Genomic DNA, 26104 nt, shown 5'->3' on the forward strand with positions numbered 1-26104 from the left:
CGGTGTTCCGGCCCATTCCGGCCCATTTCCACCCCCGGAGGTAGGTGCTGCTCCTTGACTGGGCTCGGGCCCCACACGGTAGTCCCGCTGCCCTGCACTGGGGCCGCCTCGCCCGGTCTCCGCCGCAGCCTGCCCCTGGGGCGCTCAGCCACTTCCCTCCACCCCGCCTCAAGGAACCCGGAGACCTTCCACCCTCTTGGCCCCGGGCCGCGTCGAGCTATGGGACCCGCCCCCTCGTGGGCCCCTCCCTCAGGACCCCGGGATGGGCGGCCCCCTCCCCCACGGCAGCCCGACACACCCAGATACACACACCCACCTCTGGGCAGCTCCCCGCCCGCTTACGCTTGCCGCCTGGACCGGGTCCCGGGGCGCCGCCCCCTTCCCGGTCCTCTACCCTCACCTGATTGCTCGCTCCCGATCCGCTCGCCTTCCTCTTCTCTCCGCCCCCGCTCCTCAGTGACATTACGCCCCTCTGCCCGTTCTCCGTTCCCCACGCTTCCCAATGTGTACTAAAGCCACTTGAGTACCGGAGTGGCCAACCCCATGCCGTTCCCGATTCTCCCTCTTGCAGCTCTCACCCCTCCAGTGCCGACGGTAGAAAAAGACCTTACTCCAGGGGCTTCCTCCTCACTGGGGAATTGCCGGAAAGAACAAACAAAAAAAGGCGCTGGTGTAGGCTCCAAAATAAACATCTGAATTCATGATGGCATCGACAGAGGCTCTTATTGGATTAAAAGTCTCAAAACAAACAAAAACGCTTTGGAAAAAGGTCAGATTGGCTAAAGTTGGTTCTTGAACGCAGTGTATACACTTCCCTATTTACTGATAAGTGTGTTGTAATTTCGGGCAATACTGTGAGCTTGTCAGAATAACTTACTGAACTTTCAGATCTTAGGTAACTACGTGTGCTCAAGTCAGTGTCTTTCTAATGGGATTTATACAAACTACTCTCAACTGGTGAAGATTATTGGATGCAGTTACAGGCTTATTAGTTCAGATGTTGTTTTAAAAATCTTTTAAAGTAAAATGGCTATACTTGGTAAATGCTGTTTTTCACCAGCTTTGGGCAACTAAACTATGGAATGAAAGTATCATTACCACCCTAAAAATTCCAACTTTGGATTTAGATAGAGGCAGCTTTATCTACCCTTTCCTAATCCTGAGGGTGAACTTCTTCAAGTAATCTGCATTTTCGTCCTGACAAAACTTGGAGTTTTTCCTAACCTAGAGTTGGCCTCCAAGTGCTAAACCCAAAGTCTTTTTGTGTGGGCTCTGACTCTTCAGCTTAGATATAATGGCTTATGTGGGATATTGGTCACTTTGTAAAATAATAAACGTTAATTCATGCAGCAAGTAGTAAAATGTTCAGCGGGGTATTTGATCGCCTACCTGTGTATAATTAAATTTATTCAGAAAGCTGTTTCGTTATATTGTGTGCAAATACCTTATGATCAACATTTAGAAAATAAAAATTGTCACACTGGTTTTCTTTTATCCTCTCTATTCTGTTGAACTTCAGTTTTGATGTCACATAGCTTGTTAATAAGGAAAGTATGGGCATAACTTGAATTTTTAGAAGTCTAACAATCTTTTTTTTTTTTTTTAAACAATCTTTTTAGTTGTAATGGTATCTTGCTTTGAAACCTAACCTACTCAACCTGTTGATATTTCTTGTCCATATTTAAACATAAGGAAGGTATCTTTGTCTACTTGGAAATTTAGAAATTTCACTGAATAATATTTTTAAATAGGTTTGAATTGCAAGGGAGTGGTTATAATTACTGATGAGGGTTCGGTTTTCTCTCGCAGCAGGGTTGAATGCCTGCTTACACCCTCAGGCACGACCATGGAGAAAAGTGGGAACATACAACTGGAGATCCCTGACTTCAGCAACTCTGTCCTGAGCCATTTGAACCAGCTGCGCATGCAGGGCCGTCTCTGTGACATCGTGGTCAACGTGCAAGGACAAGCTTTTCGGGCTCACAAGGTGGTCCTGGCTGCCAGCTCCCCCTACTTCCGGGATCATATGTCCTTGAATGAGATGAGTACTGTCTCCATTTCAGTCATCAAGAACCCGACTGTTTTTGAACAGCTCCTTTCTTTCTGTTACACGGGGCGGATATGCCTGCAACTGGCAGATATCATCAGCTACCTGACCGCTGCCAGTTTTCTGCAGATGCAGCACATTATAGACAAATGTACCCAGATCCTGGAGGGCATTCATTTCAAAATTAACGTGGCTGAGGTTGAAGCCGAATTAAGTCAAACGAGGACCAAGCATGCAGAGGGACCTCCGGAGTCTCACAGAGTTACACCAAATCTAAACCGCTCCCTCAGCCCCCGACATAATACCCCCAAGGGAAACCGGCGAGGTCAGGTGAGTGCCGTCCTGGATATCCGGGAGCTCAGTCCTCCCGAGGAGTCCACCAGCCCGCAGATAATTGAACAGAGTTCTGATGTAGAGAGCCGGGAACCCATTCTTCGGATCAACCGAGCAGGACAGTGGTACGTGGAGACAGGGGTAGCAGACCGAGGAGCCCGGAGTGACGATGAAGTTAGAGTCCTGGGAGCAGTACACATCAAAACGGAAAATCTAGAGGAGTGGCTTGGGCCTGAGAATCAGCCTTCCGGAGAAGATGGGAGTAGTGCAGAGGAAGTCACGGCCATGGTGATTGACACCACAGGCCATGGTTCTGTAGGACAGGAAAATTATACTTTAGGATCTTCAGGAGCCAAGGTGGCTAGGCCAACAAGCAGTGAGATTGACAGGTAAGTTGTTTTGTTTGCCCATCTAGTGGCTTACTGTGTAGACATAGCTAAAGCAGGCCCTCTGTGACACAAAGAGCATCTTCCTTATTTGATGTTCTTCATCAATATAAGTTTATGTTGGGGAAACTGAAAGTGTGCCAAAAGACTTGCATTCTAATTTTTTTAAAGCAGGAAGCTCCTAGTTCTGAAGTATTCACAGTGTTGTGAGAACTATGGTAAAGTTAGACACTTGATGAATCAGAATAGCATCTGCAGTCACACTAGGATCAGTAATTGCCAGGGCCTCTTTGGAATTCCAGGAAGAGAGCTGATCATCAGCTGTGAGTCTGACAGCGTTGCCCTTTCTTGGTAGGTTCTCACACAGGTAGGTGGCCTCTGGGAGTTTCGCTTTCCTTTGTAGTAGTTTACCTTTCTTTGCTTCCCCTTCTACCAGATTTGAGGAAGTATGGTACTAACAGTGATGGTTCTTTTTAGCATAATCACAGTAATTCCAAAGAAAAGCTTTTTGAGTGTTTTTCATTCCTTTTTTTCACTTGTCATTTGACTATATCTCTTCCGTTTTCTTTCAATGATGACAGCTCCTACCGTTAACCTGAGAGTTTCTTTTTTTCGCCAGTGCTACTATGCCCTATGCCCTATTTTTCTCTTTCTAATACATTGCGATTGTTAGAATATTCTTTTAGGGGGAAGTAACAATAATTTTAACCTAAGTTGAAAGAAAGTCTTAAAGAGAGAAGTACTACCAACTTAGATTGGTAATATTCTTTTCCTTTCTTAAAAGTTTAAAATTGAGTGAATTAACAATGGTAACTAAAGAAGATATTCCTTTGGTTCACATCTGGTCTTGAGAGATAAATGTGTCATAAATTCAGAGAGTAAAAAAAGAAAAAAGGGAAAAAAAAACAACAAAAAGCAAAACAAAATTCAGAGAGTATATACTGTATCTACTTCAGTTGGTCTTGGTTTAGTATTTTCCTTCTTCTGTCCTTAATAGTTAAAATATTATTGAGCCTAATACTTACTGTCACCTGTATTAGCATTGTTGTCCCCCTGTTAGAACTGTATCAGAAACTAAATAGCTTTAAAAGCAAAGGTTTTTGATCTCCACGGTCTATATCAACAGCCTGAAATATATAGCAGATTATCATGGGACTTGGGGAAAGGATTAACCAAAAACCTAAAATTTACATAGAAGAAACAAAGGACCTAGTTTTAATTTATTCCTTTTTGGTCTTCTAGTACTTAACATAAGTATAGAAGCTTATGTTTAGCCTTAGCTTCACCAGATCATATGGTCTATCAGCTATGTCATTTTTTATTTCTTAAAAATTTAGTAGGGCAAACTGTTCTTATTTCATGCTGGTGTGCTAAGTCGCTTCAGTCATGTCCAACTGTGTATGACCCCCTGGACTGTAGCCCGCCAGGCTCCTCTGTCTATGGGATTCTCCAGGCAAGAATACTGGAGTGGGTTGCCATGCCCTCCTGCAGGGGTCTTCCTGACCTAGGGATCAAACCTGTGTTATCTTATGTTTCCTGTGTTGGCAGGCAGGTTCTTTACCACTGGCACCACCTGAGAAGCCTTCTTATTGTATACATGATTCTATATTGACTCCATGAAAGGACTTCTTAGAAGTCTGTTGTTCAATTTGTTCCCCCTTCCTAGACTATAAAGGAGGCAGATATCACCAGTTTTTAAGGTCCTCGACACTACTTTCCTGTTAGTCCCCTTTGTGCTCCTCTTCCAACAGATTTAGCCCCTCTGGCAGTGTTGTTCCCTTGACGGAGAGACACAGAGCCAGAAGTGAGTCTCCTGGGAGAATGGATGAACCTAAGCAACCCACTTCCCAGGTATGTAGTGGATTTGAGATTGCTGTGGTGGTTGAAGAAATTGCTACCGTGTGTGAACACAATATAATGAATAAGAGAGGAAAGATGTCTTGTTAAATAAATGCTGCATTTGATTACTTTTCTCTTTATTTTTGCTTGTGAGCATGCAGGAAATGCACTTTTGGTGTCAGCAGAGTTTGGGAAGTAGAAAAGGATAAGATTGTGGAACTCTCTCCTGATTATAGGAGCCAGTCTGTAGCCTAAGAGTAATAAAAATAACCTCTGAAAACGTCATGCAGGTAATTTAGGACCTGGGATGGAGAAAGTTTGATTTTGTACATATGTGGTTATAGGACTACATATTTACTAGTTTATATGTATTGTGTATTTGTAAACAAATTGCTTATGCATTTTTATATCCTGCTTGCTTTTTAGTATGTTTGTATCCTTTCATTTATTTTCTTCCTAAATGTCTTGTTAGACTACAATGTTTTAGAAAGGGTAGAAATGATGTCTTTAATTTGTGACTCCTTAGCAAATAGTATAAGTATAGTTGGTTGGCATTTTTGTTTATATTTTCTCACAGGTGTATATCATTGAAGATTGGTTTTTAAAAAGTTGGTGAACTCAACAAGTAGAACACAATAAATTACAAACACTGTGGCCCTTTAAAAGGAAACACTGGTAGATTAAGATTACATAGCTAATTTTTTATCTTCTGCACAATACTGATAGTATCTTTTTTAATTTTTATCTAAACCATTGGATGTTTATTATGTATATAGTGTAATAACAGCAGCAAGACATTGTTATCAACTGTATCTATATGTATATTATCATGCTGTTTGGTACCAGAAAAGGAATCGTAACCATTAAAAGAATTTTTTAGTGTTAGTAAGGTGTGAGAAAAAGTGTTTAAGAACTTGAAGGAAAAGTAAACTTACTCATATTATTAGGGCTCTTTTTCTCCTCATCTCTCCAATAGAATGTGATGATTATGTGACCAAAACTATTGTAAAAACAAATACAGCAGTGAGACAGACCTTACAATTTAATGTGGGCATAAGACAGACTAACAAATACACAAAACACATACAGATAAGACTACATAGACTTAAAAAAAAAAAACTATATAGACTTAAGTAATGATGTTGTGGGAATAGGAGTGCTTAAAATGCAGTTATAGGGGCCCTTATCTTACAAATAAAAAGAAAAATAAGAAGAAAGACCAGGTAACATGAGGGAAGAAGAAAAGCCTTTCAAGGCAGCTTAAGTGGCCGGTCAAGGGGAGGGTTTTTTACTTTTGGACGAGCATTTTTCAAACATTTCTCCTTGCTTTATTATTATTATTTTTTAATTGGAAATACATTGCATTTTGTATGTGTAAGTTTTTTTTTTTACATTGGATGTGTTTTTTTTTTTTTTTGGAAACTTTTGTATTTGTGATATGCTTACATGATTTTTTTGCCTTGGTATACATTTTTAATACATGAATTAAAAATTTTATAATAATAAAATTCCTAAAATATTTTTGGAAAAAAAAATGCAGTTATAGGAATCAATATCCACTTAAGGAAAGTGTTACTCAGGAGAGTTTAAGTGTGATTGTTTTTAAAGTAATTAGAAAGAGATAATTTATTCCATATGTGAATAGGATAGGAATAAAACTTTGGAATTCTACAAGGGTATTTACCAGACTGAAACAGAAGGTACAGGCTGCAAAGAAATAGAAGGTAAGTAGTATTGTCTGTAATTGATATTAAGAGATAAGTTTAATATATGCCTTGACATGCATGAAAGTTTACTATGGTGCGTCTACTCACCAGTTATTGTTTTCTCACCACAGAGAACCAAAACAGGACATGACTTACATTATAGTAAGAACAAATTTTAATAGACTTGAAGAGCTTCTTGATTATAAGAGTGATTTGACTAGAAAAAACTAAGGTCACTCCTTTATTCTAAATATTCTATGGCTTTTTCCTTTTTCTACCACAGGAAGGTTAAATACTTAGTCTTATTTTCTAAGTAATTTATAATCTTTCAAACCTGGCTTTTCCTACCATTTATCAGCATTAACTATCCCAAACAGACAAACTCTGTGCCTCAGAACCACATCAGGCTTCTGTCTCTGCCTCTTGAGTCAGGAATACTCACTCAGGCATCTGGGTCCATGCAAAGCTGGATTCCTAGTTCCATCTGTCCTAACTATTCCCTTTAATCTCCCCTTCTTAAACCACTATAGCATTTACACGTGATACCGCATAATTTTTTCCTAATTCTCTACTGACTCATAAATGATTCTTTTCTGATTTACATTAATTTGTCTCCTAAATTGAAATCTCCTTGATAGCAGAGCCCACATTTTCTGATCTTCTTAGTATCTCATGTTGTCTTATCAGGTGCCACTAAATGGGAGTTGTTTTACCTCTAAGTAGTTCTGAGTAGCTAAAATTACTGAGTAGGGGCCCAATAAAGAGACAGCTACTAAATTAAGTCCTCAGTTTTAGAGATCATTAAATAAAATTAAGAACTAATCAGATGATTTTTGAATTCTCATCAGTTCTTTTGAGTCTCTGATCAGTAACAGAAGATTTGGATTGTGTACAGCTGTGAAGCCCTTGTCAAGAATCTAGACTGGTATTTATTTTAGAAACTATGGAAAGCATCCATTTATATGGAATTTAGTCATTGTATGGAATAATTCATTTAGAAAACAGTTCTTGAACACCAGCTACATATCAGGGACTGTCAGGTTCTAGCATATTCAGCAATGTAGGATTGTTCCTGTGTGTAAAGAGTTTACAGTCTACTAAGGAATTGCCAAGTGGGAAAAGTGAAATGATCCACTTTTTATTAATTTATTTATTTATGGCTGCACTGGGTCTTCATTATTGTGTGTGGTCTTTCTCTAGTTGGGACAAGCATAGGCTACTCGCTAGTTGCCGTGCTCAGACCTCTCATTGCCCCTCTCATTGCGCCCTCTGGGGCGCTCAGGCTTCAGTAGTTGTAGCCTGTGGGCTCGCTAGTTGTCACATGAGGGCTTAGTTGCTCCAAGGCCTGTAGACTCTTCCCAGACCAGGATCAAACCTGTGTCCCATGCATTGGCAGGCAGATTCCTAACCACTGGGCCACCAGGGAAGTCTGATTCACCTCTTTGTGATAGAGACAACCATGTGGCAGCCATATTTGTCCTTTCTTCTTTTTAGAGTTCAGAGGAATAAAAACTACCAAAGATGCATTATTGCCTATGACAAAGACCAGTATACATTTTATGCTCATTTATTTTCTCTTTTATTGCAACTTTATTGCAGTAATTTTTAGATGAAATTGATCCTAATGTGTGAGTTTTCTGATTATGGTTCATGATAGATAACTAGAATAAATTTACTTTCTTTTTGTGGACAGTACTCCTATGACACTATTTTCCTTAAAGTTAAGCGTTTTTTTCTTTTTTTTAGGGAATTGGTACCCTCAAGATTATGAATAGTATTAGGAATTTTTGTAATGTTTAATAATAGCTAACATTGTTAAATAATAGCTAACATATGCTAAGTGCTTTAATGTATTAATTCATTCAGTGCTCATAGCATCTGCTGAAGGTAGATGCTATTATTATATTCATTTTACAAATGGAGAGGCTGATGCACAGAGTAGTTAAATAAGTTGTTCAAAATCAATAAGTAGGATGCAGATTTGTTGTTTGCTTGTTCCTTTTTTGGGGGGTGGGGGTTGCGCTGGGTTTTCGTTGTGGTGCATGGACTTCTCTCACTTTGGTGCGGTGGCTCTGGAGCGTGCAGGACGAGTAGTTGAAGCATACAGGCTTAGTTGCAGGATGTGGGATCTTAGTTCACTGACCAGGAATCGAACCCGGGTCCCTTGCACTGGAAGCATCGAGTCTTATCCACTGTACCACCAGGGAAGTTCCCAGATTTAAACCCAGGTTCTAGCACCCTTAAATTGCTGTTAAGTATAACCAGAGGCCTCCAGGGATATCTCAAGGTATACTGTTATCACATTTGATTCTCACAAGAATACAATAGAATTGGCAAAACATACGCTAACTTTTTTATTTTATTATTTTATGGATGAGGAAACTAAGCCTCAGAGAAGTTGTTCTGTGCTTTGTCGGTGCTCATCCAGGACCTTTTAGTGGGATAATCCCTCATTCTTTATGTGAGTTCAGTTTTGATTATCCAGTGAATTAGAGCAGAAATGTTATATGAAATAAATGAAAATCATCTAAAGCCTTACCAGTCCTTGCTTTTCTTTACATACTGCTTCCCAAACCTGCTGAGAACTGCCTCTCTTCTGTTGGAAATACTGAAGAGCACTATTGGCTAACAAATGTGAAAGGAGATAAAATGCACTTTTAGAAGTTCACGAAAAGGGTGTAAGATTAATTGGTAGATTCAACTTTCTCCAGTTAATCCAGAGTCAGCTTTTACATATTCTCCTCTTTGCATTGGTACTTTGCCTCTGCTGGATATATGTGTTTTCCTCCTACATACTTTAAATGCTTATATATATTTGTGTATATGTATATATTTTTTGTTCAAAACATTATACATAAAACATATGTGTTATGTATACACACACACACAATGACTTCAGAAGTCAGCAGGATAAATAAATCAGAAATTTATGAATAGGGATATTTTAATACAGAATTTTGAATGCAAAGCATTTATAAATGCAAGATTTTTCAATTATTCATTCAAAAGAATTCAGTATTCCCTCTCCCTTCTAGCTTTCAGACAGGAGGAAGGCTTGTTTATTTCATATATTAAATGCTTTCACTATTTAGATTATGTTCAGATTAGGTAAAACAAAATAAAGATTTTACTTAATTGATATTAAGGAATTACTGGGGGGGTTTTAGGTGTGATAGTGGTATTTTAATTACATTAAGAGAAAAAGAATCCTCATCTCTTAAAAATACGTACTAGAATATTTACACATGAAATTATGCCTGCGATTTTCTTCAAAAAATAATGTGAAAAAGACAAATAGGTGAAGGTAAAGAAAAAACAATATTGTTCATGGGTTGAAATTGTTGGGTGATGAGGATTCAATATACTGTTGTGTCTAAAACTGAATAAAAATTTTTAAACTATATATATTTCCTCTTCAATTAAAAAAAAAATTACGGACTTCCCTAGTGGTCCATTAGTTAAGAATCTGCCTGCCAATGCAGGGGACGTGGGTTCAATCCCTGTTCCCTGAAGATCCCACGTGCCATGGAGAGATTAAGCCTGTGTGCCACAACTACTGAAGCCCATATGCCTAGAGCCTGTACACCACAACGAAGAGCAGCCACTGCTCGCCACAACTGGAAAAAGCCTGCACACAGCAATGAAGACCCAGCGAGCCATTAGTAAATAAATGAGATTTAAAAATTACATTAGAAAAGGAAAGCATTTATTTTTCAATAACATAAAGGCTTAGTTGTCTAAGTAGCACCAGCAGAGTTTTAATGCTTTTACAGTAATTGCTTGTTTTGAATGTCTTAAGTAATTCTATTTCACAATGCAAGAAATGTAACTTAGTAGGGAGATACTTTGTAAATTAAGAGAGATTGGAGTGAATTAGCAGGATCATTAGGAATATGTATTCCCCCTACTTCTCTTTGTTTTGTCTTTTTTTTGTTCACTTTTATCTTTCTGTTCAGAAGACAAAATCAGAAGTCAGGTCTTGTACTTCTTTCTCTGTAGCACCTGTCATTGTATTTGGGAGACAATAGCCAGTTGGTAAATACTTACTGGATATCAAATTGTGAAGAGGTTATAGGAAGGAATAACTAAGTTAGTAAATTCATATCTCAGCCTAGTTTCCCAATTCTTTTGCTAATTTTCTCTAAGGTCACTTAAACGTTGATCAGTCTTTAGAAAAAAAATATGTTGATGCGGCACTAAAATATTTTGGGATAAAAAGGAATGCTGTCACCTACAAGTTACATACATTTTTATAAAGCTAGTTACTGCTGGGTTAAATTTTGGTATTAATGATAATGCCAAAAATATGATTTATAATGTATTTGCCATAGTGTATTCTGTACTCTCAGATATAGTAGCCATTAGCCATGTCATGTGGCTGTTTAAATTTTAATTAATTGAAAGCAATTAAAATGAAAAATTCAGTTCCTCAGTCACGCTAGCATATTACACATGCTCAGTAGCCACATGTGTGTGATGACAACTATATTAGATGGTGCAGATTATCAGATAGTTCCATCATCACAGAAAGTTCTATTGGACCAACACTGCCAAAGTACCTACCAGGTTGTCTAGATTCTGATTGCAAATTAGAGTCCAAATGGATGTTATGAGTGGGCTTAGATTCTCCTATGACCATAAATTAAAAATTTAGCAGGAGGTTAATAAATGTGAGGTTTTTCAGCCAGAAAGTAACTCGTTTGTCCTGTTCTTTTATGGTAATAGAGTAGAGTGGCCTCGATGTTCTAAAAAATACCTATCTTAAAATCTTTACTTTGGGGTAGTAATTAATTCACTGTTTGGATCTCTGCTAAAAATCATTTAGCATAGAGACAGAAGTAAAAAATGATTTGATGTCTTTTAATGTATATCCTTAAATAGTCTCACTTGCTTGTTGTCCTCACCTGATACAGGTAGAAGAGTCAGCAATGATGGGAGTAAGTGGCTATGTGGAGTATCTCCGAGAGCAGGAAGTATCTGAGCGGTGGTTCCGGTACAACCCCCGTCTCACCTGCATCTACTGTGCCAAATCTTTCAACCAGAAGGGGAGCCTGGACCGCCATATGCGCCTGCACATGGGGATCACACCGTTTGTCTGCCGCATGTGTGGCAAGAAATATACCCGGAAAGATCAGCTGGAATACCACATCCGCAAGCACACAGGCAACAAGCCTTTTCACTGCCATGTTTGTGGCAAAAGTTTCCCCTTTCAGGCCATCTTGAATCAGCACTTTCGCAAAAACCACCCTGGCTGTATACCCCTGGAGGGGCCTCATAGCATCTCCCCTGAAACGACTGTCACATCTCGGGGACAAGCCGAGGAAGAATCACCTTCACAAGAAGAGACAGTTGCTTCTGGGGAAACTGCCCAGGGCTCTGTGTCCACTACTGGACCAGATTGAAACAGCGAGGGGTAGGGGGCAGACTCTCTTCCCCTTTGGGCCATAAGTAACCAGCATCAGGGCCATGGACTGGTACTTAGATTCACGAAATGCCACATCACCAGATCAGAAGATGCTCCCAAGATGTTGCCAAACTAGAGCATCAGCAACATACACAAAAGCACTAGAGGCTCTTCCCCTCTTTCTTCCCACCTCACACTTGGAAAATAATCAAGCAAATCAGCTTTCTAATTCAGGGATCAACAGCCTTGGTTTGTTAACTTTATAAAAGTTTTTTTAACAAAACAGTGATAAATGGTCATTTCTCTACCAGTCATGTTTGAACACTGTACTTTGGTCCATATCACCCTGGTGGCTGTCATCGCCCAGGTATAAAACAAAGCAGGAGCCTTGGTCATCTGAACCAGCCAGCCACGAGAGAGAAGGAAGCCATCGTGATGGTGATGATAAGGGGGAGTTTCTCTTCTTCCTTCCCTGCCAGAACTTGCAGTTTCATATTTCAAGGGGAAAAAAAAAAAGAATCCTGGTAGTTCTTTTCGTTTTGAAAGGTTAGACTTAATCTTTGCCCAGGCAGGGCACCGGATACTTTGCCTGATTGTTTCACGTAAGCGGCCATCTTGGAGCAGTATTCTAATGGGCAGCATCATCTGAAGCACTTTAGGCACCTGCAAGTGAAATGAGCAGCGATGTGTTTACAATAGGTATTCCTGCATTTGGGGGCTTGAGTGTTGTGTCGAGGAAGAAGGGAGCAAGGGAAGGAAGTGTTTTTGTTTCGCAGTTACTGAATATCAAATAACACAGAGCCAGCTGTACTGCAACTTCCTGATCAGTGTTTGTAAGCCATAATGCTTGCATATCTTCGGGTGTTAAGAAATGGCTCTAGTCCAGATGGATAAACGTGTAAGGCTGACTACCAAAGTTTCATCTAGTCTCTTTGGCTCCTAGTTTCACATAACAGCAATATTATACATCAAAAATGTCACTTTACAGTGAAATGAGCCTGGATTCTATTTTTAAATTCACAGGTCTCCATATTTGATAACTTTTATATGACGTTTTAAACATTTTTTCTGCAATATTGTGGTTGTAGAAATTCAATACTATGGTTCTTACTGCAACCACGATTCCATTTCCTCCTGCATATGTGATAGTTTATATTTTCAGTCCAATAGAAGAACCTCACTAATCCATGTCTTGCGTGTGCAAACCTAGTAATTCATAAACCAACCGTTAGCAAATTGCTGGTGACTCCAAGAGATTTGCTTTTTAATAATACACTACAGGGCATTTATCAGAAAACATCATGCACAATCATGTTGCAATAAATTGATCAAGGGGATCGATTTTAATCAGGTTTGGTTACTTAATCATTCCTAAGATTTTTGAAACTTCAAGGGACCTTTTGGTAATTCTGGGTATTTCTGAGATTCTTAATCCAGCACCGAGAGTCAGAAAGAATTTACCAAACTTAGAGCTTCAGATGCCCTGTCTTGCAGGCAGAGAATGAAGGAGGATCATTAAGGGATGCAGGCAAGTAGATGCTTACAAGTTACAGTGCAAATAGAAAGGAGAAAACTCTCTGGCTTCTCGTAATTGATCATTGATTTCTTAGAGAGTATTTAAATACATAGTGGTATAAGAAATTGTTTTGGTACAGGGGCATAGATGATTGTAAAAGAGATTTGGGAGAGGGTTTGATCATGCCTGCACTGGTGGTGAGCCATTCATGAGAACATTAGTGGTGCGCCCCCTTCCTGAGAATGCTTTGGTTATGTGGAAAAGTGGGTAGGAAAGATGGCCTTGCTTTGATGATCAGAAGTTAGAATGCAGAGGGTAACTCTTAAGCAATCTGAGACCTGTACATATACATACAGCTGTACCATATCACTAGTGAATGGTTCTTTTTCTCTTCTGGAAAAACAATGCGTCTTTTAACAGGAATGTAATGATGCTACTACTATTTGATTAGCGCCTACCCTTAAAAGTCACGTTGAAGCCATATTTTGTCTTCAGAAAACAGACTGTGGCATTCTCTTTAGTTGGGCAATAGCATGATAGGGTGAAAACTGCCACCTCAGGCCGTCTTAGGGAGCAGCTGTGCTCTGTGGCATGGAAAAAGTGGAGCTGAAATTAGACTGAAATCTTTGAAGAAGCATTTCAGCTGGCAATCAAGGTTTTTGGTGGACAGATTCTGCCATTACTAAATAGGCAGGGAGGTGAGAGGTACAGAATACGCTGCTTTAGAAGGACTGTTTAAGCCTACCAAAAAAATGTAGGTCCATCCTACTTTTGAGAAGAAGTATGCTGGAAAGTTCTGTATTGCTTTGTTAGTTTTTTAGATGTTATATGAGAAAATAGAGCTTTTAAAACTATTACCAAATTGTAAAAGTGAGGTGCAGTCATTTCTGTGAAGAGGAACTTCTGCAGCATTTGTCAGTACTCCATCCAGGGTGAGCAACAGACATTTTAAGTGAACTAGGGACTGTTTGATAGATGTGGAAATACTGTGAGGGTTTGATGGGTTACCCCCTCCTTTTTTATTCACTGCTAACAGGTTTTTGCTGTATCTATACTGTGAATAGAGTGTTTTTTCGGTCATCTAGGACCACTTCAGCACAATCATGTTTGCTGGTTCTCTCCTCTTAATTGGCCTAGTGCAGAGCCATGAAATTCATGAAAACTCAAACCAGCCTAACTTTTAAACAGATTTAAGTTTCTGAAAACAATTTCTCCATTTTAGTTAGAAGAGATATTATTATTCTAAATAACTATCCAAGATTCTTATCCAGGTTCACTGTGACATTGTCCTAGTTCTTAGCTAACATCCTTGTAGGGACATAGGAGTTAGTAGCATTCTATCTACATTAATGAATAGCTCTATAGGTATGTGCACAGAGGATACCTCTCTTAAGGATGTACTGAATGGACTTTAGCTAATGCTGAAAACTCATTACCAAATTTTAACTTGCACATGTCACCTTGTGAAGGGAACAGCATTAGCAGTGAGAGCTAAATCATCATTAAATACTCTAATGCCGTGAAATAGCAAACACTGGGACTGTTTTCATTTGTTGAGTGGCCCTTAATAGCAAAGGAGCTACCTACTATTCTCAGCAAAAGACGAGAGATGACGTTATCTACTTTCACTCTAAAAGGTACCTTTTATTTCCTCTCTCAGAATTCTGATACCAGTTTAAAATACGGCATTGGCATGAAAAGTAATATTGTACTTCAGGCAGAAGGCTCTTCCTAATGACTTGTTCTCTCTTTACTCAGAACCGTATTTACCTCTGAAAAGAGTTGAGTTTCTGTGAGTTGCAAACTACCCCCTAGTTATTTGTTATACCAGAGGGTCAAAGCTAGTCTTGAATACGTAAGCATAAATTAGTTCCTGAAGGATAAAGATTGGAAAACAAGGGAGATAGCAGTTAAGGGAAGTTTTTGGTATTTTTTTAGTGTTTCCAGTTCCCTCTAGATCATTGAAACAGGGTTTTCCAAAGATGGCATGACAATAGAAATAAACCATTTTCCTACTAACTTCATAGTTGAAATCTGACCTTGATTGGAACTGGTTTGATAGAAGAGTGAAATAGTGAACTTCATCCTTAATAGCTGAATAGTCTTTGGTCAGGAAATAACTTTTAAAAGGTTTAGCTGTTTCTTAACACTAATTTTATTTTAACTGGTAAAAACAACATTTTGTTTGACTAGAATATCTAATTTAAAGAAATGAAAGCAATGAGCAATAGAAAGGAAATTAAATTTGAACAAAGATAAAAAGTCTTAGTCATAGTGAAAAGGCATTTAATCAGGGAGGAGTTGGAATCTTGGAAGTTTTTATTTTTTCAGCTGTAACAGGCATGTGGATTTTTTTGTTTTGTTTTTTCTCTTCCTCAGATGTTCTCCTTATCTGTGTATTCATTCATTCAGTATTTTGGTTGCTGAGATTTAGAAAAAGAACAAGTAGCAATTAAGTCAGGTAAATCTCTCCATTTGAGAGGATGCCCTAAGGGGGCAAAGTATATCTCTAGGATTTAGGAATTAGATCAAGATTCAGCAAACCCCAGTCCCCAAGCCAAATCCTTAGGTCACCTTTATGTATAAAGAAAGTGGTAGTGGAAGAGAGCCACACCTGTTCATTTAGGTATTATGGCTACTTTGTACAGTCATTGCAGAGTTGACAGAGACAGCATGGCCTGCTGTCTGGCTCTTGACAGAAAAGGTTGCCAAGTCCAGAATTATTAATAGATTCGAAAGAATTACACCATCCCCCTCAATTTGTCACTCTTGTCATTTTGCCTTTATAACAGGTTGGTTGAGGTTTTAAGTTTGTACTGCCGTGTATGCATCAGTTTCTTGAAAGAGGTTGCCATCTTTTTCTAGATCCTTGTCTCATTTATGCTCCTTCTTGAATCCCAGTGCATTAGAGCATTTAGAGCAGGCCTTATGATTTGTCCTTGCCTTTAAGGTAGATGGCAGTCCACTCCAATACTCTTGCCTGGAAAATCCCATGGACAGAGGAGCCTGGTAGGCTGCAGTCCATGGGGTCGCAAAGAGTTGGACATGACTGAGCGACTTTACTTACTTACTTAAGATAGATTAAGTTGAGGATGTTAATTACAGATTTAAGAAAGTAATTTTTAAAAATAATTCCCATAAAAAAATAATAATTCCCATAAATGATAACATACGGTTAAATGAATACCATGTTTAGAGAAAATACTGGGGAAGAGAACTAATGTTTTTATAAGTAAATTTTGCCATTTCTCTAAGTTAACATGATGATGGCAAGACTGGATTTATTCCCACTAGTATTAAAATTAATTTCTCTTAAGAATAAGGGGTTTGATTCCTATCCAAAGTACAGTTTTTCTAGATTAGAAACTACCCATTTCTTTACTATAAATCTTCATTTTAATTTACTCAAGTAAACTCACTCTGTTTTATATGGAGTAGTAAAAAGCCAAAATCTTCCTTTTTTAAAAAAAAAGAATATTTTAAAACTTAAAACATCTGAAGACTTAAAGTTCTTTTTAGAACTATCTCCCAATTTCTGTTATTGTTTGTAATTCTCAATATATATTGGGACATTATATCTTTGCTTTGTGAATGTTCATTCCTACTGTTCAATTAGTTTATGCCAGATGTGGAAAAGTAAATGGAAAATGTTAGAATGATAATAAACGTAATTCCTTGGAAGAGGAAAGTATAATGGCTCCGCATCTGAAAAACAGTGCATGGACCTCTGAGTTAAACTTATCTGGGCAGAGAGTTCTAGGCCACGCTCATACAGTGCAGTGAGTTTGATTCTTACTTTGTTGTGGTTTCTACCAACACATGTAAAGTTTGGATGAGTGACCTGACCGCATGCATATACAGCACCTCTTCACTATACATTTTATTCTTAAGGTTGCCTTTTTCTAAGGTGGAAATTAGGTTTTATATGTTATACCCTCCGAGTAATAGATAACCTTCATCTAGAAGGTTCCAGAATATTTGCATAGGTCAGATCTGCTTTGTCTTGGAGCACTTGTATTAATAATGAGTTCTTGAGATTTTAGAGTGCTGTTTTCCTGGTTAATTTGGGATTCCAGTTAATCTAGGGTATAGGACTTGGGAAAGAAATTGTATTTAGGTAGTCCAGTGAATCATTTGCATATACCTCCATTTGAGGTCTTGGTAACAGATGTCATTTAAATAAGAATCTGTTGAAAATAATGGAGTTTGCCAAGCATTATGAGTTCTTTGATAACTGTTAGTCTTAATGTGGTTTCACCTCCTTTGCTTTCTCGTGTCTTTCTGTTTTTCACTCTTTTTATTATTAAGTGGTGCTTTTCCTAGGACCAGTCTTTTTACTTTGCATTAAGTAACTTTTCTTGCTCAAGACAAACCAGAGTTGGATAGTTTCATACTTTCAAACCTGACTTAATTACATTCCAAAAGATGTAATTGTTGATAGGAACAGTGAAATCAAAACCTACAAGCTATCTGTACATACTATCTGGTTTTGTGTAGGCAGACTATCTTTTCCCTCAATTGTGAAAAACAGCAGTGACTTAGAAGGCAAGCATTGCCTGAAATATGCATTATGTTCACAGAGGGTACACATATAAATAAATTTCTTATCTTACATCTTCCCCCTTATCTGTATAATAAATACCTCTCATCGTAATGTAATTAAGAAAGGTCCATTAGCTCAAATAGTGGAAGCTTTAAACGCAAAGCTTAGTTAAGCAGCTAAGGGGTGGAAAACCACTTTTCTAATGCTTGCTTTTTTATGTTGACTCAGTAAGTCCTGTTAAGGAAACTAGAATTCACCACCCACTTAAGATATTTGTTCAGCATCTCATATGACCAACAGCACAATATAATATACTGTGAATCTTAGAATCTGAATTAATCCATAGTGCCGGAAGTCAAAGTATATATCTCATGGGGAAATGTTTCCTATCTTGTGAAATCACTTATATGGCAGGTAGCAAGAGGAGAATCTGTTCTATTAAGTACATTTTCGTTCCATTAACTAATTTTTGGTACCAGACGGTGTGCTTGGAATTTGTATAGCAAAACTGATTTTATACATAGTTTAGATGTGGCTTCCTGTACTTGAGAGTATTAAACCCACTTGGTTAGAGGCTGGTATACATGTTTCAAAGCCCTGAGGGTCAAAAAGAAGGGGACAGAATTAACCACACTAAGTGCTTTAGAGACATAACTGCAGTTAATTCTCAAAATAATTCTCTGAGGTAGGAACAGAAGTAGCTAAAAATTACTGACTTTGAATGTTAACTATGTGTTAAGCACAGTTTTATGTGCCTCACATTAATTAACTCTGCTACTCCTTATGATAAACACATTAGAGTCGATGCTGTTACTATCCTCACTTTAAAAAGAAACCGAAAAAAAAAGAAAAGAAACTGAGACCCAGAGAGGTTGACCTAGACAGTCTTTCACTAGACTTGACACTCTTAATGGACTGTGTTGGCCTTTAACAGGTATAATTATACCATATTTTATAGATGAGGAAACTGTTGAGCCTAAGATTACACGATCGATAAATTGCAGAGCCAATATTTACCAATCTGATTCCAAAGCCCAGACTATCTCCAGTACATCATGTTAACTCTGTTTACTTAACAGAGTTGTAGTGAACTAGAATATACCATAGCCAGTAACAGCACTGCTTTTAGGGAACTTTTAATTCAGGAATAAGTGATCAGAAGGTTTCTCCAAGAGATAATGCAGTTGATTTCGAGCAGATGTTGAATGGTGAACATTTTCTGGGAATGTTGCCCACCAATTTAGAGGAGTCCCCCATTTGGTGGTTCTAATTGTGAACAACTGCTTGAGTTACTACTACCAAGGCAGAAATTGAAAGATGGCATTCCAGTTACCTGTTGTATGTAATGAACTCTCTAAATCTCAGTGACCTAAAACAGCAACTGCTTTATATATCACATGTTGTGAATCAGAAGTTCGGGAAAGGCTTGTCTAGGCAGTTTCATGTTCCCTGTGGTGATGATTCAGGTCATCTGATAGTATTTAGCAGGTGGTTGGACTGGTCAGGGTGTCCAAGGTGAGCTCACTGTCCCGACACCTTGGTAGAGAGGACTGGAAAACTAGGCCCAGCAGGCCTCCTCCCCGTCTCTGGAGCCTCGGGACCCTCCATCTGATCTCTCCATCAGAGTAGTCAAATTTAGGAGATGGCAGCTCAGGCCTCCCAAGTCCTCTTCAAGGCCAGGCCCAGAGCTTTCATAAGAGTCATCACCACACACTATTGGTCAAAGAAGTCACTGGTCAGCCCAGATTTGAAGGGAGAAGAGATACCTTACCAGTTGATGGAAGATGTGTCAAGGATTTGAGACCATCTTTAATCTGTTACAGGCAGCAGTAGGTGTTTTGGATTTGTCTTAACTTGTGTGTTCATTTAGGTCAGTTGTTTGTGCCATAAGAAACCATTTCTTCTACTAGCCATGGTTGGAAGAAGCTAGAAGGAGAATGAAACAAATACCTGGAACAGATTTCATTAGCTTCCCACCCCCAAGTTTCACTTATAGCAAAATTTCCACATTTTCTTTTGTGCACGTTCCAAATTGTTTGCCCTTTTTTTTTTTTTCCCCCCCTGTGAAGCAACAGTAACTGTCGATTCTAAACCAGAAGTAATCTACAGAGGGAGTAAAAACCTTGCTGTTACAGACCTTGGTTTATTAGAGATGTCAGCTGTAGTTCATTTTCAAATAGGCAAAAACTCCTGTGGTGTGGAAAATTCATATGGCTGCTAAATCTGTTTCAACAGGAGTTTCTATTAAGTGGCTAGATGGATTATATTTTTGACATAATTGAAAATTTTGCCTACATATACTACATCTTTGTTCTGTGTTCAGTCTCTCAGTTATGTCCAACTCTTCTCAACAACCCTTTGGACTGTAGCCCACCAGGCTCCTCTGTCCATAGGGATTCTCCAGGCCAGAATAACTGGAGTGGGTTGCCATTTCCTCCTCCAGGGGATCTTCCCGACCCAGGGATCGAACCCTCATCTCCTGTGTCTCCTGCACTGGCAGGCAGATTTTTTACCACTGAGCCACGGGGGAAACCCCCTACCTGTCTTTACTGCCACCTCCGGCACAAATTTGTGCTGGAGAAGAGGTTCATTCCATTTATATTACCTTCCATTTTGGAAACTCTCTCGCTCCATTTTATAGTTGTTAATCCTCTAAAATTATCAGTTGCTACTGGCTTCTGTTGACTGAAATGACAGATCATGTAAGTGTTATGATTTGGGGTTAGATTTGTCAAGTTTAGGGTGCTTTACCTCCTGCTGGCTTATAAAAGGACTTCTATTGCTTTCAGAAGAAATAAGGGCAAAGAATAAATTCTGTTGGAAAAATGATCATCCCCAAATCATCTTTCTAAGAGAAGAAAGGTTTGGTGTTATCTATCCATTCTATCTGCAGTGGTTTCTTGGAGAATTAGTTGTGGGGGCTTCTTGTTGGTCTATCCCAATTAGATCATATAGTTGAAGGGATCTCTGTTCTTGGGTCAGGCCTCAGGAATTACAAATACAGGAAATAAAAGGGGTACTCAGGGCTGAAAACTTTAATTTAGGATTCTAGAAGATCCTGGGACAGGAAAAAAGGACTTTGGCATTTGTGGTTGAATAACCAGATATGGAATGTTTGAGTCATTTAGGCATCCGTATTAATTAGATTTTATCATACAATGATTGGGGCAAATTTTGATGAATAAAAATCAGTGAGCCTTAACATTTTCCACTCTGCTGTACCTCAAAGTCTGCCCATTATGACAGAGAAAACCTTTGAAAATATATTCCCAGGGAATGAAAAATTGATTCTAGGTACTTTTGCTCTAAGCATCTTCGCCATAGACATCTCTGCTGCAGACATTTTCACCTTAATTACTAATTCACTGCAAGGCAATTTTCCCGTAAAAGATAAAATAGTAAAAAATAAAAGAGGGATATTAAAGAGGACATAATGAAACATGATAAATGAATGACAGTTTTTTTTTTTAAACTTAAAAGCAAATTACAAAATATTTGAATACATCTAAAATGTGTGTAGTTCATGGCAATTCTGCACAAATAACTGATTTTCATATTTTGTGTGTTGTACCTAAGCAGTTGTCTTCCAGGTCTTTCATTCTTAGTATTGAGTATTTTGATCATCTCCTCATCAGCATTGTGCATTTTCTTTTTTCTTAAACTTCTTACTTCATTGAGAGAGGTGTCAGTTTCCAAATAACCAGGATGCATATTCGTAACCATGCTTTGTATCACATCGTGAAAGCCTCTGCACTATTGTTTGTTCTTGGCATCTTGTCATATGTCTGTTCATACTTTCCATAGTTGTATAGGAAATGTGGGTTCAGCTCTGCACCTTTGAGACTTTTGGCCTGTTTATCCTCCAGTGTAGTTTGTTTCAAAATAAGAAACCAACTCATGGGCCAGTCATCATTATCTGTCAGTTCAGTAAAACCATCAGTAATGTCACTAACTGGGAGACACGCCTGTCAAGACCAAACTATCGAAGCAAAAACTGTTATCCAGTTATTTTATCTTTTGTGGCAAAATTGTCTTATGGCCAATTAGTCATGGTGCAAAAATGTTTGCAGCAAAGCAGCTCAGGGCAAAAATACTGGTTACTTGAAAAATCTTTGATAATTTATGAAGATGCCTCTCGTTCGGTGTCTTATAGCCCTTTGGGCCCTCCTCTAGATTCTCTGACTCTTAAATTTGAAATCATCTGGTGGTTGCACAAGAACTAAATACAGTTGACTCTTGAACAATGTGGGAGTTAGGGTGCAACCCTCTGCAAGTGGAAAATCTGCCTATATCTTAATAATTGGGCCTCTGTTTCTGAGGTTCCTCTGTATCTGGGGATTCAACCAACTGCTGGAGGTGTAGTAATGTAGCATTTACTATTGAAAAAAACCTGGGTATAAGTGGACTCATGCAGTTCAAACCTATGTTGATCAAGGGTCAACTGTACTATGGTCTCAAGTTGAAAAAGAGGACAAAGAAGAAAGGGAACCTGTAGATTGACAAAATACTTATTTTTTCTTTTCAGCATCATAAGTCTAAACCATTAAAGCTAATAACAACTACTTGAGAAATTCCTATGGTTTATATTTCTGCATTTAGCACATCTTAAAGCAGATGTTTTTGACATATTTGAAGATGATCTACTGAGTTTCCTGTAAATTAACAGAATCCTAACTCTAGTGGTTCTTAAAGAGCCATTGCAAAAACAGAATTACAACACAGGGAACAAAGCTTAAAATGTGTTTCCTCTGGAAGCCAAGATGATAAAGCAGGGGTCACTAAGAGTGTGGCTGAAATCCACTTCGAGAATGGCTATCAGTCAGATAGCAAAGATATGTAAAATTTATATGGTATTTGCTATTTTTACAAAAATTATTTTAAATCATGTAACTTGAAAAGTGAGCCTGTTTTCTTTTTGGAAAAGTGGGCCAATAAAAATAATACTAATATAATTCAATTGTATATGCATGTGCATTGGACACAGAGTGGTATACTAAAGATAGTTCATGCAAATAACTTTTGTGGGAAGTTTGGCTATTTTCTTAATATCTTTTTTTCAGAAATGTGTGTTTATAAATATATTTACTCATCCACTATAACCTTGGTAGCTTTAGAAGCATTTTGTTAGCTATATCATTGATTATAAAAATCAATTTCTTGGCATAGTAGGCTATGAGAGCTTTTAGTTGCTTTGTTTGTATTTTGGCTAAGAAAATTATTTCTCGCACTTTGTATTTATAAAGATGTTATAACACTTTGCACCCACTTAGCGCAGCTGTTCTTTAGTGACAAAAGATATAGGCGTTAAAGTGAAATGTATGTTTAGAAGCCCGGCAAAAGGAGGGCTCTCAAAAGAACAAATTTGGCTTGAATCTACCAGAGAAAAGCTGGGGGTTAATATAAAATTTAGGTTGAAAATATCTGTTGGAATAGGTGTGCAGTCACTGCAAGTTGCAATATCATTATAAATTGCCCGCTATATGTTTGTGATTTGATGCATGTGTGTGAGAAAAAGATGTCTGATGAAGGCAGATAAGTTAGTGTAGAAACTTCTACCTCCCATTAAAGACAGAATATTCCAAGTTTGCCCTGTAGCCCTTTACGCAGGAGGCTGGATTCCTCAGCCACTGTCCACCTCATTCTCTTTTGTACTCGCTTTAGCTCCTCTACCTCTGAGCACTTGGCTGCAGACAGTGTAGCTTTCTGTAGCAAGCACAGGAAAGCTAGACCCGAAATAGAGAGGCCGCAGTATCTCACTTCTCAATGTCATCTTCACTTGTAAATGTTTGGTTTTGTTGCCCAAATCAGTGTCAGAACACTTGGGTTTAGTGCTTTTATCCACTGGCCTCTGTTTGGCAAGAGTAGCCCTTGGAAGTGGAGTTTTTCTGCTGTTTTTTAAAGATGCACTCAATTCCTTTTAATGATGTGAAAATTTTGTTTGAATCCTGAGCTTTTTTAAATTTTTTAATTGCCATTTGCAGCCCATTTTGGGGACTGGAATATCAACCATATTTTCCTGATGTTGAGCCTTCTGCCAGTATCTTGACATGCAGTTTTGCATGACCTGGATTTTTGGATGACCTATTTTGCTTTTAGACACTCTGAAATTCTTCTCTTTATAATGCCAAGAATGTTACAATAGTTAGGATGGCCTATTGTGGGTGTCAGGAAATTCAGTTTCGGTAGTAAATGCCACTAGGCAGACCACCTAATCTTTAAATGCAGTTGGAGCATTCAGCTGATTTGCTTTTGGGGGCACACTAGTCCACTGAGCCAAATCAGGTTACCTAGCTTTTGAACATTTGTTACAGTTGAGAAAGGACTTTTGGGCCTTTCAGAAATATCCCGGAATGCTTTCCACCTTTTCATCCAAAGGCACTGGTTAGAATGGCTGCTTGTGATGTCCAAACAGGGACTTGCGCTGGTTAGGAGTGAAAATGAGAGAGTGATCCATTTGCAGACTTTTGAGAGTTTCACATCCATGTTTTAGGTACTAACTGATAACTGTTTACTTTCCTGTTGACTGGATAGGGCAAGTGACAGTACTGACAGTGTGAAATTCCAAATTCAATAAGCAGTACTCATTGGTGACGACTGATGTATTAGTCGTCTAATAGTAACCTTCATCTGTGTAACAGTATGAATTCTGTAAGGAGATACTAAAATCATGTGAATCTGTTCACCACAGCTATCTTTTTTCTAACTACAGAATAATTGTCAGCCTATAAGCCATGCTACTAAAAACCTAGACTCAGGAACCTGCTTAGGAAAATTCTTCCTTCTGGCTTATCTTTTATTTGTGCCCAGAGTCTTGGCCTAGACCTGTCCCCAGCTGTTTTGCTACAAACACATACTTAAGGTGCAGTCTTACCTAAGTCAATAATACACTGTCAGCCATGCAGTCTGTTTTACAGCCAAAGTGATTTATTGAAATGCAAAACAAAAAAAGTGAGAGATGCTAGGTCATTTCTTGGAGGCATGTTGAATCAATCTATGAATCTGGGAGGAAGCATAGAGTCTTATCTTCTATCTGGCTTGGGTGGACAGTGACTTTAATGCTTTCTGTTAAAATACTACAGAGCTAGTTGACCTCGACCAGTAGTTCTCAATTTTGGCTGCACATTAGAATCACCTGGGGCTTTTACAAAAGGCCATCTGGGGTCGGGGTGGGGCGGGGGGCGGGGGGGGGGTGGCTTTAAAAGCTCCTCAGGTGATTTTAATGGGCAGCCAAGGTTGAGAATCATTTTCTAGGTAGTCCGGAATGGTCTGTGGCAGCATAACCTTCACCCGGTTGTCTTTTGTCATAGGTACCTTTATCAGTATCACAGGCATGGCTTGGAGTTTAAAACTTAGTGTGGGCCAAGGCTCAGGTGGTAAACTGGACCATCCATTTGTCCTCAGAGTCATTCAGTAGAGAGCTGTTGCCATGCACCCACTTTCCTCTCTGTACCAAAGCCTGAACAAGTCAGCAAAAGACATTATCTGAGTCTGCTCCCTAGAATCCGCTTTCCCTTTCATATGTGATTTAAGTGGAGATTTTTAGAACTCTGCTAGCTAAAATAGAGCACTTGAACTTATTAAAAGAGCCAGGCCTAAGCCACCTAGGGTGATTTTTATTTGTAAAATAATCAGGTAGCATTGTTAAAGTTAATGAAGAAATAGAAGGGTCCTTCCTGGTGTGATGGTCATGTAGTTGATTATTTGTCCCTTAGCCTGTCTTCTAAGTGGGATTTCAATGTACAGTGACGTTCGCTTTTCCATGCTCCTTTGTGAATTAAATGCACTAGCTAAGGCGTAAATATTTCTGAGTTTTATATGAAATGTGAAATGAATCCTTTTAGCAGCTTTGTTCCAGGATGTCAAAGACTTAACCCAGTAATTACCAAACAAGTTTTCATATCGTTGATTCATTCACCCACCCAGGTGTAAAATACCTACCGCTGGCAACCTCAGTGTGGTAATGGGGAGAGGAGGACTATTTGATTATCCTTTAAAAAGTGAGAGCCACCATTCAAACGAATAAATTATCAAGTGATTTCTGATTCATGAAAGAAATTTGTGTTTAAGAGCAAGTTCAAACATGACGGTCTCATCTGAGAGACTGCTGGCACTGTGGAAACTTTCATTCCTGTGCTGCCTGCAAATAATCAATGATTTAAATCTCAAATAGGTTGTGTGTTTGAGAAGAAACAAGTGGGTGGAAGGAAAGATTCTAAGTGCAGAGGACTGAATTAGCATCAGACTCTGACATTTCATTAAAATAACATTTAGGCCTGACTTATTTGCTTAGCATGTATATGCTGCAGTGTCAGAAATGCCTCCTATGCCTT

At 38.7% G+C, this 26104-nt stretch overlaps 1 protein-coding gene across 5 annotated transcripts; it reads left to right on the plus strand.

The window, feature by feature from the left end:
• Positions 1–27: 27 nt before the first annotated feature.
• ZBTB37 (zinc finger and BTB domain containing 37) lies at positions 28–24928 on the plus strand. 5 transcript variants are annotated; one of them, XR_009695840.1, is made up of 5 exons: positions 638–769; positions 1813–2769; positions 4518–4617; positions 4767–4895; positions 11225–11361. XR_009695840.1 is itself a non-coding variant. In XM_061160737.1 (4 exons), exons 2-4 carry the CDS (start codon positions 1847–1849, stop codon positions 11711–11713), a joined length of 1512 nt encoding a protein of 503 aa, XP_061016720.1. In that variant the 5' UTR covers positions 28–40; positions 1810–1846; the 3' UTR covers positions 11714–24928. The 5 variants fall into 5 exon arrangements, 4 of the variants coding, with proteins under 4 accessions (XP_061016720.1, XP_061016719.1, XP_061016718.1 ...); XM_061160737.1 differs by lacking the exons at positions 638–769; positions 4767–4895 and adding an exon at positions 28–40 and having other exon boundaries at positions 1810–2769; positions 11225–24928; XM_061160736.1 differs by lacking the exon at positions 4767–4895 and having other exon boundaries at positions 636–769; positions 1810–2769; positions 11225–24928.
• Positions 24929–26104: the final 1176 nt, after the last annotated feature.

The sequence above is a fragment of the Dama dama genome, chromosome 14, assembly GCF_033118175.1.
Source record: "Dama dama isolate Ldn47 chromosome 14, ASM3311817v1, whole genome shotgun sequence".
Classification (NCBI taxonomy): Eukaryota; Metazoa; Chordata; class Mammalia; order Artiodactyla; family Cervidae; genus Dama; species Dama dama.